The sequence below is a fragment of the Lissotriton helveticus genome, chromosome 8 (assembly GCF_964261635.1).
Source record: "Lissotriton helveticus chromosome 8, aLisHel1.1, whole genome shotgun sequence".
Taxonomy (NCBI): domain Eukaryota; kingdom Metazoa; phylum Chordata; class Amphibia; order Caudata; family Salamandridae; genus Lissotriton; species Lissotriton helveticus.
This window is the reverse complement of record NC_136069.1, coordinates 1,175,741,406-1,175,757,593: the sequence shown is the minus strand read 5'-3', so window position 1 is coordinate 1,175,757,593 and position 16,188 is coordinate 1,175,741,406. Positions and strand designations below refer to the sequence as shown.

The following is a 16,188-nucleotide window of genomic DNA, read 5'->3' as shown; positions in this document are numbered from 1 at the left end:
CATTATTTCAGTCTTGCTACAATTCAGTTGGAGTTTGTTGGTACTCATCCAGTCCTTTATCGCGATCATACATTTCTGGAATCTGGACCGAGTATCAAGAAAGTCCAAACTGCAGGTAATCAACACCTGAGTGTCATCTGCATATGACACTGTAGAAAAGCCAAAAGATTTTATTATGTTAGCCAGCGGGGTAAGATAAAGATTAAAAAGCAAAGGACTTAAAATTGATCCCTGAGGAACTCCTACGGAGAGGGGGATCTTATTTGATTCCAGAGTGTCTACCTTTACATAGGTGAGCCGGCCTGTCAGATAACTCTCAAACCAGGCACGGGCTTTGCCTCTGACACCAATCTCCCACAGTCGGTGGTAAAGAATACTGTGAGAGACGGTGTCAAAGAAGGCAGCCGATAAATCCAACAGGATAAGAGCGGCAGATTCACCTCTTTGGAGATTGAGGCGGATGTTGTCCACTACCTCCATTACTGCTGTCTCGGTTCCGTGGGCAGCCCGGAACCCCGACTGCGAAGGATCGAGAAGACCCTGTTCCTCTATGAAAGTTGAGATTCGCTTATTGACTAGGTGTTCCAGCACCTTACCGAAATACGGCAGAAGCGAAATCGGCCTATAGTTAGACAGGATGATAGGGTCACTATTAGGTTTTTTTAAAATGGGCTTGATCTGGGCAACCTTCCAGCAACTAGGGAATAAAGCCAGGTCAAATGAGGCATTAAAAATGTTGGTAAGGGAGCTAATAAGTGACGGAAAGATCTTATTACACTTACGCGGGACCAAGGAATCTATAGGAGAGCCAGAGTTCACCTTCAAGAGGGTTTCTAACACTTCCGCAGTAGTGGTAGGTTCGAATTCAAAAATGGAAGGGGACTGAATGTGGCTAGGGGTAAGGGGGTAATAGGGAAGGGCTTCTCCCATTAGGTGGATATCTGGTGTGGAGGCAGCAAATGTGGAATAAATAGTCTTAATTTTATTGTCAAAATAGACAGCTAGAGAATCAACCCACTGAGAAGTGGGCAAAAAAGCCGACTGCTCCACCTGCAGGGCGGTGAACTCATTCACTATTTTAAATAGTTCCTTACTCGAGTGGGCGGCTTTATTAATCCTAAGGGTGAGATAAGCGGATTTAGCCGCTTTTATTTTTTTCAAGTAGTTGGCATGAACCCATTTATAGTTCAGCCGATTTGCAAGAGTTCCGGTCTTTCTCCACAGCCTTTCTGCCGGCGGATTTATCCGCTTTAAGTTCATCCGTAAACCACGGTGATGCTATTGATTTCACCTTGACTGTAGTCTCGGGTATAATAGTGTCTAAAGTAACCCTAATTGAAGCTTCTAGCTGGACTGCGGTTAAGTTGAAGTTAGTCACATGTGGGTTGGGAGGTGTAAAAGCAGATGAAAATGCTTCTAAGGTCAGCTTACGCCAAGGCCGTATTAATTTAGCAACAGAACGAAAAAAGGGCCTTGAATCTGTAGGTTTCCAAAAGCTGAACTTTACAAGATGGTGGTCAGTCCACGTCATGGGTAATGGGGACTCACAGCTAAGGCTAGGGAGATTGGTGAAGAGCAAATCGAGAGTGTGCCCTGCTTGGTGCGTGGGACCAATGACTTTTTGAGATAGAGATAGCGTTTCTAGAGTAGAAAGTAGATTACAACTATCTTCATCATGGGGGAGTTCAGCATGGTAATTAAAATCGCCTACCAAGATGAAATTATCTGTGGCCAGTACATGAGAGGCTATGGTGTCAAGAAGAACATTGATAAATTTGGTTTTATCCCTTGGAGGTCTATAAACTAAGGCAGCCCTCCCCAGTGACGTTTTATTATACAAGATGTTAACTATTAATATTTCAAGCGTGGGATTAACAAAGGATTCGAGCAAGGTAATGGAGATGGGAGATCTGGCTGCCACCACAACACCTCCGCCTCTCCTACCCTCTCTATCCTGCCTGATAAGATGATATTCCTGGGGAAAAGCGGTAGTCACATCAGGCGAAGCTTGGCTATGTAGCCAAGTTTCAGTGAAGAAACAGATATCAGGTCACTCTGTGTCTAGGAGGCTCCAAACCTCTAAGGCATGCTTGGGGATGGATCTTGTATTAAGATACAAAGCTGATATCTGGGTACAGCCTTTGTTTGCATTCGCGTTGGTGAAGACAGAGCGATCATGACTAAGTAGGGGCACAGAAGAGATAGTGGTTTTACACGTGCTTTCCTTCAGTGTGCTCTGCGTAGCATAAGTTTTAGATACATTTGGCGGGTAGCTAGGATTGAGATCAAGTAATTCCTCACGGGAATAATAAAGCATGATGCCTCGTAAAGAACGCTTACCACTAGACAGCCGAGAAATGGGCAGGGGTCCGTGCGGCGGGTGGCGTCCTGGCGCGGACGGGCGCAGACGGGCTTGCCTTTGGCGCGCCGCTGGCGCACCGCTGCGGGCGTCCGCGCTATGGAGGGAAGATATATAGGAGGAAGGGGCGGGGGCAGCACTGATGACGATGCTGTGTTGCCGCTGCTGAGTGTCCCTCCGCAACAACCGGCACAAGCCGTGGCGGAACGGGGACCAGCAGAAGGTGCACAGTAAGATTAAAATTAAATTGCGGTCGTAGTCACAGCAATTTACAAGTAGAAATGGTAATTATTTAAAAAGCAACAAACATTATGTCACACGATCGTTCGAGGTGCAAGTACAGTACAATGCCCCAGAGATTAAAAATAAAACAGTTTTTTAATCACTGTCGGTCTAGGAGTGTTAGCGATGCCTCTCCCACACAGTTCCAACCCAGTTCAAACAACGCGCGTCAACCACCTTATCAACAGGGGTGTCGCTCTAGCTGCGTGCGTCCGCGCTATGGAGGGAAGATATATAGGAGGAAGGGGCGGGGGCAGCACTGATGACGATGCTGTGTTACCGCTGCTGAGTGTCCCTCCGCAACAACTGGCACAAGCCGTGGCGGACCGGGGACCAGCAGAAGGTGCACGGTAAGATTAAAATTAAATTGCGGTCGTGGTCACAGCAATTTACAAGTAGAAATGGTAATTATTTAAAAAGCAGTCCGATATGAGGAAGTTGAAGTGGATCTATCATTGACATTTCGATCTCGTAGTGTCAATGATATGTACATGAGACCATCTTCACGACAAGGTATTCGAAAAGATCTATGTCAGCTGGCTGAATCTACAATCAACCAACAGAGTATCCAAAAGTAAACAAGAGAACCAATTACTTATTTGCTCTAATAGAAGCTGCTCAGCTGAATAAAACAGCCACTGGCAGACTAGACCAGGTCACCAAGGGGGCTGCAATGACATTCTGTGGGATTTCCTCTTAGTTGGAGTTATGCCATGAAACAGATAATCAGTCTTAAGCAATGGTGTTACTACTCATAGGGACACCAAACTGCATTTCAATGTTCCACTAACAAATCAAGAAGCTTATGTTAGGGACAACACTGGACAGGTAGCATGCTTCATTTAGCTCATGGTGGTACACTTCTTGCATACGTGTGCTCTTGGGCAGCTAGCACTAACATCAGACCTCTCAGTTAAAGTAATTAATTTAATTCCCAGTACACCCAAGAAGGAGAGGAAATTGTCTGAATATATTTTTGGGGAGGGAAGCATCACTTCTCCATCCATTTACGAAGAAGGGGGCGCTGTCCTGGGAACAGAAAATCTGAGCCTCAATACTTCATTAAAGAAACTTGTGGTCAGTCTTGGACCTTGGAGGTTCATTTTTCGCTAAGCGACTCTACTCGTTCCCTATAAACTCTCACCTACATTGCTCTACCTATCGAAAGGGATCCAGAAGGGGCCCTCCAAAATTGAGGAACCCGCATATCGACAGGATCCTGTTCTGCACAGACAATTGTACAACTTTGCAATCAGTGGAGTAGCTTGTGGTAGCTATCAGAGTTTAAGCTGAACTCTGGAGCCATCCAATGAACCCGTCTCTCCCCCAAATACAAAAGAACACTTCCCAATTGTGGGCACGGCTCAGTTTAGGACTGAGGGCTTTGCTTCTGCGGAACATCGGTATCCTGTTCTCGCATCACCAGGTCTCTTCTCAGCATTTGACACCAAGATGAACATTTGCAGCTAAAATACAGCACATTTTTGGCAATGTCTTTCAGAGGAGACCTATCCGCTAATTTATTTATTTGTTTAAATACTTAAAGAGTGCATAAAGCTACCCACTCGAGGTTTCCTGGCGCTTTTAGCAACATTTTGCCAGACAACTGCGCCCCATCAAGACTAATGGAATTTCCATGAAGTCAATAATGCACCGCATCCTCCGACATTTGTCTTTCTCCTCCTGCACTGGCGAGCATTAATCAGCTTTGTGAGCTTCACATCATCACCTGCTTATTCACCCTGCATCCAGGATCAAAAGGGCATTGATACAAAAGGTTACAACCAAATTGCGGGAACATCCCAGGATAGAGACACTCAACATGTTCCGGAAAAACAGAATTCATGTTAAAAATGTAATAATAAACCATACATTTTTTTCTTTGAAGGATAACTAAATTTAAAAAAATCCGGTTTCTTTCTGGCACCACTGCGATACATTTTCTCCTGTGATACAAGATTGGTAGCTTTGCTCCCATGAAAAAAAGCACATGCCATTAGGACATCTAAGTGAGTTATGATAGCGGAATAAACACAATCAGGGGCAAGTATAAGCCTTGTAGGATTTAGCAAGGGTTATGATGCTCTTACTTTTTTAGAAGGGCTGCTTTCTTCAGTCTGTGATGGGATCCTTTTCAATGGTGGAGGAGGTAACTCAACCTCAGAACCTTGATCAATCTGTAAAAATAAAGCGACTTTAGGTAGACTCACAGAGACAAGGACTTTAAGATAGAGGCAATGAAACATCAAATACAAGTGGAATGCCATACATACAAAATAACCATTAACCAGTAAGCCAGATTACACTCTATGAATGACAGGCTAATCGCCCAAGATAGTTTTTAATGAAACAGGAATGTGGTTTGTGTTGCAGCAAGCAATAAACAAAAACACAAGTGGATTCTTAGAAACTGACTTGACAAGAATGTTGTTGCTTCTATCCAGACTTTCAAATTACTTTCCTTGATCCAGGTATTAAATGGTTTGTTAAAAAAATGGTTATGGATTCAATGAAAAAAACGTTTAAGGTAAATTGTGGTTTATTCTGCTCCTAACACATTAACTTACATTTAAAAGAAAATCAAATTCACTACACAAACAAAGTTAAAGTGAAATTATGGTTATGAAACAAAACAGAAACTAGCTGAAAATGTCAAGTAATGGTTACTGTGCAAACCATAACACACACCCATTTCATGCACTGCTAATGACATCTGACACTGTTGTGGACTCATATAAATTCACAAAATGGTGCCACAATGACCCCAGTATGTACAGGACATAAACATCTCCAACTCACAGTTTACAGCTTTTGTTATCTTACACAACCCCAAGTGATGTGTGAAGTATGTTGTTGACATATACACGATATAATATACATTAATGGTGCATATCGTTTTTAGATTTGCCAAAACCAAACACTGCAGCTACATGAGTAATTCCAACAACTAGCCTTTCGACTGGTTCAAGGGCACTAAAAAAGAAGTAGGCATAATCTTATGCAGTCTATGCTGCCTCCAGATCACACTATGTCTGTGTGCTTTATCACCAGTGTAGCTATAAAATACTACTTATGACTTTGCAGGTGAAACAAGCAAAGAGGATTTAAATTACTGAACCACATCTACTCTTAATCCAATTATCTGCGGAAAAAGCACTTAAAACTCTGTCCCCACTTTAATGAAACACATGTGAACTTCAAAACTATGCTAATCACCGTGACCACTACCCCACATCTTGTGCAGACAGTACATTTGGGCATGTCGCAAAATATGCAAATCAGCAGCAGCATACTTTTTTGTTGTCAGCAGAAGTCTTCATAACCTACACATTAAAGAATTTTAATTATGACACGTAGAGAAAATAAAAATATTACATATTTAAAAGGATGTGTAATAGATAAATGGTTTAAAATGAACCACATCCTAGCAACTTCAATACATATATTATCCAAAAGTACATCCTTCAGTCCCACACTGATGTTTCACCCTTTAAATCATGTATTGTGTCCACATCGTTATGTGAAATTGACCATCTCCGTGTACCCGAGTCCATTGAACCACAGTACATTTTGTACAAGTACTCTATTCTTCAAGCACACTCTAAGATTTCAACCCTTCTCTCCATATTAAATGTACAGACAGTTGGGTTATTTTGCCTTTTCAGAGGTAAACAGTGATGGCTTTTATTATTTCTTGTGCTTGCTTGATATGCACACAGTGACTGATATGATGAGCAGTGCATGGTAAAGGCGCAAGTTATGGTTTGCACTGCTAACCATAACTAGCCAATGTCCGAGGTTTTGTAATCATAACTTAAATTTAGCTGTGCATTGTTTTGTGAATTTCTTAGGTTGTTTTCAACATGTGTTAAGGTTTTGCCACCAGGAAAGGAAACCATAACTTACCCTCAAAGTTTTTCAATGCATTTCTGTATTTTTATACTATAACTACAGAGATGCCAGTGGTCTACTGAAAATGGTATAATACTTCAGGCTGTAAAATCCACTTGTGAAGTGAAAAAACTAGATCAAGTGATTGAGAATCCCCTCAAGATGATATAGCTCAGTAGTAATGAGATCGGCAGTGGAACAAATGAGGTATTTACTGAGAACGAAGGTCAGAAGTAAGGAGATTTTATTTAAACAAATGCAGTATTTACTGACAAGGGTAACTACATAAGTATTAATCAACCTTTGTTTCACTTTACGAGGTCTGTAGCCTTGGCTTCAGTGGTTAATTTGTAAAAAAAAAAAAGATAAGTGCCGGGGCTCTCGTCAGAAGGCAGCTTGCACCAGCCCATTTCTCCTGTTAGCGCCGCCTAAAACAGAACCAACTACAAACCACTTAAGTGGGGAGAGGATGGTTGTAGTGGCCAGAGCTACCGACTTCGGAGCTGAGGAACCAAGGTTCAAATCTCGGCATCGGCTCAACACCCTGTTATTCTGGGCAAATCACTTAATCTGCCCGTAAATTATTGTGTCCTTAACTGGTGTGCATGAAAAACACTGGTGTTGATGATTAAGTGCCGTTAGCGAGCACCAGAAACCACTGGCTCAAATTAAGCACTGCTTGGCTTCTGGGCTTGCAAACCCGCACATGGGCTGGGTCACGCTTTCTAGTTTTACAGGTCCTCCGTTTTCCTGCTCTAAATTTACAGGCTTCGATTGCAGTAAACACATAGTTTTAAATTATGTACATACATGCGCTGCTCATCATATATGATGGCTAGATCACGCATATGGTCAGTGTGCGTTCATGGTGAAATCAGACTATTTCGAATTCTTGGTTTTGAGGAGCCTAGAACAAAAACCCCGCAATCCATGAACAGAATTTTCTGCCTCATAAACTTGGAGTACAGACAATCTGGTACCCATAACCATGCACAAAGCTGCTTTTTGTGCCGAAAAGTGGAGAGGGTGTGTGGAAAAGTAAATTTTGCCATGTTCTGTGTCCCTACGAGTCCTCCATCTTATGTTATGTGTGCATGATTAAATATGCATATGTATCCCCCATGTTTGATTAAAGACGCAATTACAGTTGTGTCCATCACTAGTATGCCAGTTTCCAGTTCTCGTGAAAGCTACGAGTATCAGGCCTATGTAAAGTTACGTTGCCACGTTTCTCAGTGTGCACGTTATTTTATTGTAAAGTCCCCGTTTCTAGGCCTCAAAAGGGCCCGGACACCAGATTCAGCTCCTGTCTTCTGAGTCCTCGCTGAGGAGCGATACAGCCCCCACCTGTATCCTCGACCCTTCACTTACTTCCTGCCTCACAGTGCCCGGCTCAGCCTGGCTCTGCCTACGAGTCTGCCAAGAGTATGTTATGATTCTAGTTATCAGTCCAGCCCTCCTTCTCTGCATTCCTAAGCTACTGAATCGCATCAATAGTTTCCGTCATTGTCTAGCCTTTACGTCTCCATGTAAGAGAAATACTGCATTTAATGGTCATTTAATATTCTTCATCACGCACTACATGTAGAGTAATGCATGCACCATTCTTAGAGTCTGTTAGCCTTTACCCCGATAACTTTTGGATTCTATCAACATGTTCTCTAAACATTAGATACTAGATACTGTTTAGGTACATGTCGCCCTGACTCTCCAGACTTCAGTCTCTGCTCCTAGCACAGAGTTTATAGCCCCCAGCTTCTCCTAGTAACACGTCATTGTCAGTTTGCGCGCACCATTAGGTTAGAGGTCCCGGCTCCTTAGGTAGCCCCCTCCATGTTTCCGCCCCATTTATGACATATTCTGTAACGTTTGCATCACATGTCTATGTATACGCCCCTGTTACACCCATTTTCACCCTTATCTTTCGCGACTGCTATTGACCACACCCACTGCTCCGCCTATCATATGTATTGTAATGCAACTGTTTTAATATATATGCTTGTGCACTGCTATTAAATGCCCCCCATTCCCTTGTGCCGATTCTGATCCTGCCCCCGGCAGCGCTGCCATCCTGTTCCCGTGCAGGTTGTCCTGTTCCTGTCCTTTATGCTGTATTAAACCTGCAAACTCCTACTACCTCGAATCTTGACTCTTATTTATTGAGCTATCTGTTATTCATTTATCCATTCAAAAATAGAGGTATTATTTATTTATTTACCACATAATGGCGCCCGAATAGGGACTTGCCCTTTCCCCACGCGCCGGTGAAGCCACGCCGGCCCCCTGACCCTCTGCAGCCGTGACGGAACCATACCGTGCACGTGCAGATATTTCTGCTTCAAGTATCCCTCAGGCCCACGGAGGAGACGGAGGTGGCGGTCCAGCATCCAGACGAGGCGGTGGAGGAACGCGGCGAGTCCCGACCAGAGCCCAAGCCGAGAGTCCAAGGTCCGAGGTATCCGGAGGCCCACCCGTAACAGAAGTTCGAAGTTCGTCCGTCCGGCGTCGAAGCAGTCCAGTCCAGTCCGAGGCCTTCCGTTCTTGCTGCCCGGTGAGTACCATTGCTGGGGTAGTATCTAGACAGGGTCAATCTAATTGACTCTGGTCCGTGGGTTGGTGGTACACAGACCCAAAACGAAGTGTCCACTTCGGTGGATGCGGGTCCTGACGTGTCTCTTTATGAGACCGGTAAGTTTCGTACTGTTTTAGCAGTACATCTAGTTCCTGTTCTAGTCAGTTCTGTTCTCGAGAAAATTCATGTATTCTGTTTTCAGTATTCCAGGTAGTATTCTGTTCGAACTGTTATTTTAAATATTCTTCATGTATTTTAATGTCGTGGTATGAATGTGAAGTAATTATCGTGTTCATTGTGTATTGTATTGTGTCTAGATTACAGTTCAGTCATGCCCTTATTCTCGAAATTACGTCAGTTAAAAACCAGAAAAGGTCTGCTAGAAGCAGCAGTTCCTGTCCCGCCTAGGGACAGTCCAGGTCATTTTATGTATCAAAAGCATGGCATAAGTGCCATATTATATCTAGATTTATGGGTAGAGTATACCAAACAGTTAGAAGAAAAGTATAGATGGCCTGTATCAGGCACATGGGATGCCGAGTGCATCATGAGAGTAGAAGAAGCATTATGGAAGAAGAAAGCCAGACAGTCACAGAAAGATGCCATCGAGTTATGGCGCAAAGAATCTCATAAAAGAACCGAAAAAGAAATCAGAAAGTCAGAACTAAGTAGAGAATCCTTAGAACGAGCACAAGAAAGGGAACTAATCGAGATAAGTGAACGAGTTAAAACAGAACAGTCAGACAGACAGAGGCATGCCCTCATCAAGGGTATGTATCCTCTTCTTGCCGAGGGCTTGCCAAAAGCGACCCCGGAGTCATCCAGTAATTTTCCGCCACCACTAGTTCCGACTAAGCTACGTCACAAACCGACCGCAGCTGATATTTTCATCTCGTCCTATTTGGACGACACAGTCCCGGAATATGCAAATCCTGTTCCGCCAGTCCCTGTAAATCAGGCAATTCCTGCTCCCCCAGACACCGGGGCACCTCTTGCAGTACCTGCTACGGTACCCCCGTTCCAGCCTACATTACAATTTCCCGCCGCACTGGTACGAAGAGTATCAGTCGACGATTCCAGTTTAGGGGCCGCAGGAGGAGGTCCTCCTGGTACCCCGCCACCGCACCAACGTAGAACGTTGGCCGAGTTACATGAATGTGCGTTACAGCGTACGCCCAAATTTAAGTCCGTTGCAGAAATCCGACGAGCTCTCACTGAATGCCGCTATGATCCAGTTGCAGGTGATGATAGTACAGTAATATATTCCATCCGTGTAAGACGGGTGACCGGGTATTTAGACACCCTACCAGATATGAAAGGAGATCTAGACAGAATATATTGTTTCATCCGTACAGGGGATGATCCAGAAAGTATTGGCGAAGCCATGTCTCAAAGGAAAGCTGAGATCCAGCTCATGTTATTAAAGTTCCTGATTAATTGTCTAATAAGAGAACAAGATTACCCGACTAAAGATCAGGCCGAAATGAAAATCCTGACAAGGTGGAGTGATAATATAGCCGAGGGTAAACACAAGACTATCAGTAGTATAGAGAGTATGTACAAGAAAATTCGTAAAGAAATAATAAAGTTACACGAACAACGTAAAGCAGCACAAGTAAGCGAGAAAGAAAATGACTCTTCTACAGAAGAGGTAGAGGACGAGAATCCCGCCAGAATAGCGTATGTAGGAAAATCTAGATTTCCAGATCGCCATTTGCGCCTAGAACACAAGTCAGTTTTACATCATCCAGCACCAGAACAAGGTTCTCTGGAACAAGTATTTCAAGCTACCGATCACATTCTGAAATCACGAATCGGTTACAGTGAATTAAGTACTATGCATGAACAAGAACTAGCCCGATCAGCAGTCCGATGGATTACTGATTCTACCACTTTTCCAGACGAAATAGTGGCACAAATGTTCCTGAAACTGCCTCCAGCCGAGCAGCGATTGGTGGGTATGTATATGATCCAGCACCTCATTACATTGTATGAGGGTCAACATTCTGATCCAGGTCCGTTACACGATGTCCTGAACAAGTTACTCCAGTATAGATGGAAAGGTCTAGGTACCGACTTAATTAGTGTCATTCTAGAACAGCGCCACAAATATAGTATGTTTTTGAACCCGCATTTTATTCATGTCTCACCTCCAGAAAGTAAACCGTTTTACATAGACAGACAGAATCCGTTACGAGAAGTACACCCAGTTAGGACAACAGATGGTGAAATGCAACGAGTGTTTGTTTACACTCCGATTACAAAGATGGAACTCTTAGAGATGAAAAAGTTAATTCCCTGTCATGATAAAGATCCAGCAGGGTTCCACCGAGAATTAAAGGACATGCTCCGTATGGGAGAATACACGTATCCAGATATTATTAAAATGTTAAAAGTCCTGTTGCCCGCAGGGGTATATGAAAAACTCAAGGAAAAAGATTGGGAGGTGGGAGAGAAAAAGATCGATTGGGCAGTTCTCGAAGCTGAAGACAAGATACGAGTACCAGGTACCGGTCTAGGAGAGAAATGTAAAGAATTACCAGAACTGTTAATACAAGTTTTGCCAAGATTATTAGCCACTAAAAAGGAAGACTGGGATGCAATCTCAGCCTGTAAACAGAAACAAGACGAAGACACTAGTGATTTTTATTCTAGATTCGAGAAATGTTTTAGTATAAACAGTGGCCTCAAGACAAGTAGCGAGTCATACCCTCATCTTTTTGTTACTAAATTAGTCGAGAATTCAAGTCCACAAGTTAAGAATCGAGTTTTGAAAGTCGAAAGTACCTGGCAAGCTAATACCCCGTCCCAGATGTTACAGATGCTCCAATACCACCAGAATAGAATCAGAGAAGAGCAAGATCATGAAAGAAAACGTATGAAAGACACGAAAATGAAAGTACTAGTTGCACAATCTATTCCACAAGACAGTCAGAAGAGGGGTACGAATCAAGCCAGTCATCCTGCAGTTCCCGTTAAAGGGACATGCAATTATTGTAAACAGCCAGGTCATTTCATAAACGAGTGTGCAGTTCTGAAACACAATATAGCTACCGGTAAGACTAAAGAAAGACCACGTCCGCCTAGACAAGAACAAGTTTCACAGACTTCTCAGCCACAGAATGCACAACAGACAGTTCCAGCACCGCAGCCTATTGCTGCAACACAGCATGTTACACAACAGATGTACCAGTATGCACAGTCCGAGTATCCAGAGTATCAGCCATATTCATGAAACAGCCTAGAGAGGGAGGTAGGCTTGCCTCTCATCGAGATACCTGTAGATCAAGAGGGTCCCTATGTTCATAGTCAAGTATTAGGGAAAGACAGAAAGTTTTTGATTGATACAGGGGCAAGTAGGACCACCATCAGCCACGCCGAAGTTCCAGGGGCTCCGCTCTCAGGCTCTAGAAATGTTTCCCTTGGATTTTCAGGAAAGCCTATTGGAAATGAGATATCTCAGCCAGTTACTCTAGAAGTAGGTCCATTGTCCCGCACTACTGATCTGTTACTTACGAAGTCATGTCCAGAAAATCTATTAGGCATTAAAACACTGAAAGAATTAGGTGCAGTTATTTGCTGTTCCCCAGAGGGAATACGATTGTTCCTACGTGACTTCAAGGGTCACTATGTATTACGAGATTTTGATCCGAGATTGTCCAATGTTCCGCAGCATCTATGGGCACAAGGTCCAACTGATGTTGGTTATATGCAAATCACACCCCATCGTGTGACTCTCAAACCAGGTGTAGTGTTACCACGAATCAGACAGTACAGATTGCCACCTGAGGCTGTAGCAGCCTTATCCAAAATTATTGACGAGCTCATCGCTCAAGGAGTAGTTGTAGAAACTGACTCCAATGTATGTAATTCTCCGATCATTCCAGTCATGAAACGTACTGATCCAAATGCACCCCCAGTATATCGATTAGTGATTGACCTTCGGGAGCTTAACAAATGTATTATTCCCCAGTACCCAGTTGTCCCAGATATCTCTTCCCTATTGACAGCCATTGATTCTGAAGCCTCATTTTTTTCAGTCATAGACCTCAAGAACGCGTTTTTTAGTGTCCCCATTCATCCAGACAGCCAGTTTCTTTTCGGATTTTGTTTAAATAGAAGGAGCTATATGTTCACACGAGCTCCTCAAGGTTTCACAGAAAGTCCAAGTATTTACAGTCAAGCACTTAAGAGACAACTAGACAATATTCACATGCCAACTGACACTGCCCTGCTCCAGTATGTCGATGATCTACTGATCACAGCCCGTTCTGAACGTGCTTGCGAGCGAGCATCTCTTACAGTCTTATATTTCCTTGCCGAGATGGGGCACAAGGTGTCCCCTTCTAAGCTTCAATTCTGTGTCCAGCAAGTGATCTACTTAGGCCACTTACTGTCCAAGTGGGGTAGGCAGTTGACACCCGACCGTATCCAGTTAATAGCGAGTCTTCCTCAGCCCAAGACCCAGAAGGAGGTACGTGCTTTTATCGGCCTCACTTCTTATTGCAGACAATGGATTCCTCAGTATGCATTTCTAGCTAAACCACTGATACAGTTAACGACACAGGAGGCAGCCGTATCGACTGTCCTCCCTTGGACATCTGAACATACATTTAGTTTTAATGAGTTAAAGAAGGCTCTATGCCAAGCTCCAGTTCTAGCAACACCGAACTACAGTAAGCCTTTTACACTTTTCGTCACTGAACGTGAAGGTACAGCATTATCTGTTCTCACACAAGATCAAGCAGGACAATACAAGCCCTGTGCTTATTTTTCGAGCACATTAGATCCTGTAGCCCAGGCTCTGCCTGCGTGCCTCAAGTCAGTTGCAGCCACAGCACTAGCTATCAGACAAAGTGATTCCATAGTATTAGGACATTCCTTGACAGTACAAGTCCCACACTCCGTGGAAGTTCTTTTAAACCGAACACAGACTCAGCACTTGACAATTGCACGTTTAACAGGTTATGAATTGACACTGTTCCAGCCACACATAGAAATCAGACGCTGCAACGTTCTAAATCCTGCTACACTGTTACCGTCAGTTAATTCAAATCCTGCCACACATGACTGTGTGGAAGTAGTTAACATTATGACTAAGCCAAGACAAGACCTGACAGATATTCCATTACCAGATCCCGACCTGACACTTTATGTGGATGGTTCATGTATGAGAACAAGTACAGGAGAACTAGTAGCCGCGTATGCAGTGACTACTGACACTGAAGTTATAGAAACACACCGTATTGACACCCTGTCTGCTCAAGCAGCAGAGCTAGTTGCTCTGACTCAAGCCTGCATACACGCCAAGAACCTGAAAGTTAATGTTTACACAGATTCACGTTACGCATTTGGAGTCGTACACGACTTTGGAGTGCTCTGGCAGGAGAGAGGTTTCATGACTTCTCATGGAACCAAGATTCAGCATGGTCTCCTTATTCAAGCTCTGTTAGATGCCATACACTTACCGACATCCATTGCTATCATGAAATGCAAAGCACATACGAAAGTTACTGACACTATTTCCCAAGGTAATGATCTAGCAGATCGCACAGCCAAGCTTACAGCACAGACACCAGACATTCCAGTTAATAAGACACCGACATACACTCCAGATCTGACTACCTGTATGACAGTTAAGGACCCCACTCAAGATGTCATAGATATCCAGTTACATGCTACTCCCGAGGAAATCAAGAAATGGTCCGAACAAGGAGGGGTCCAAACAGATCAAGGATGGGTAACGAAGGGTAAAGCCACATGGTTTCTCCCCGACTCCATGGTTCAAGTCATTATCAATACCGCACATAGTCCAGCACATTTAGGAGAAAAAGCTATGTTAGACAGTATCCAGAACATTTGGTTCAACAAGCATTTACGAGCTGCAGCCAAGCAGAAAGTCCGTACCTGTATGATATGTTGCCAGTTTAATCCAGGTAAAAGTGTCCCGGTGGAACAAGGTGGATTCCAGCCCCCTGACCACCCTTTTGAAGTCCTCCAGATGGATTATATTCAGATGGAGCGATGTCGAGGTTTCAAGTATGTTCTCGTAGTTGTATGCGCTTTGTCCAGGTGGACAGAGGCATATCCAGTCCCAGATTACACAGCCGCGACCACTGCCAAGCAGTTGGTTCGTGAATTCTTCCCCCGCTACGGACTCCCTAGAGTCGTATATTCTGACAACGGCCAGCCATTCTCATCCGAGTTGATGAAACATGTTTCCCTTTTGTTAGGGTACCAGTGGAAGTTCCATTGTGTACGCCATCCGGAAGCAGCCGGTCTCGTAGAGAGACATAATCAGACCCTGAAAATCCGAATTGCAAAAATATGTAAAGAGAAAGGTGTAGACTGGCTAGTAGCTCTGCCAGTCGCTTTGTTTTATATGCGCATGGTCGCACATTCCAGATCAGGTCTGTCCCCTTATGAGGTCGTATTCGGCCGCCCCCCTAACATGTGGGGTACACCTAGACCTCGAAGTATTACCGATGTTTCAAGTAATATGCTGACAGATTACCTAGCTTCCTTGATGTCTGCCCTCAACTCTTGTCGTTCACAGGTTGCTGCCGCATTTCCAGACAATACCGAGGTGGCACCGCATGAAATCGTTCCCGGATCCATGGTTCTTGTCCGAAATTTTGATCGTTCAAGTCCGCTGGAGCCTCGCTGGAAGGAACCCCGACAGGTCCTCCTGGCCACCCGTACTGCCGTCAAGCTGGAAGGCAGGAAGGGCTGGGTGCATCTGTCTCATGTGAAAAGATTTTTTGGATTGAAACCTGTTTCAAAGAACGTTTCCGAGGATTCTAAAAACTGCCAAAGTACTATTCTTAAGGACTGTCCCGCAAAAGACATTGCTACGAACCCTTCCCTGTTAGAGAAAACTCCGCAACAGGAGTATAAGCTTAAACTAAGGTCTAGTAAAATAAGTCAGCCAGTTTGATTGTCTAAGTCCTCCCCTAGGTGAAACGGTTAGACCGGTTTCTGACATGTATATAATAGACCCCCACAGAGAGAGAGTTAGTGAGAACTCTAGAAGTTGCACTATTATTTTATGTTTTCTGCTATATTTCAGCATTATGATTTCCTG

At 43.8% G+C, this 16,188-nt stretch overlaps 1 protein-coding gene across 4 annotated transcripts in view; it reads right to left on the bottom strand.

The window, feature by feature from the left end:
• REPS2 (RALBP1 associated Eps domain containing 2) overlaps positions 1-16,188 on the bottom strand; it is a 1,083,293-nt gene that overhangs the window by 89,773 nt on the left and 977,332 nt on the right. For all 4 annotated transcript variants that reach the window (XM_078658107.1, XM_078658103.1, XM_078658105.1 and 1 more), the window contains one exon: positions 4,732-4,818. In XM_078658107.1, coding sequence (XP_078514233.1) covers positions 4,732-4,818 — 87 coding nt within the window. The remainder of the gene's footprint in view (positions 1-4,731; positions 4,819-16,188) is intronic.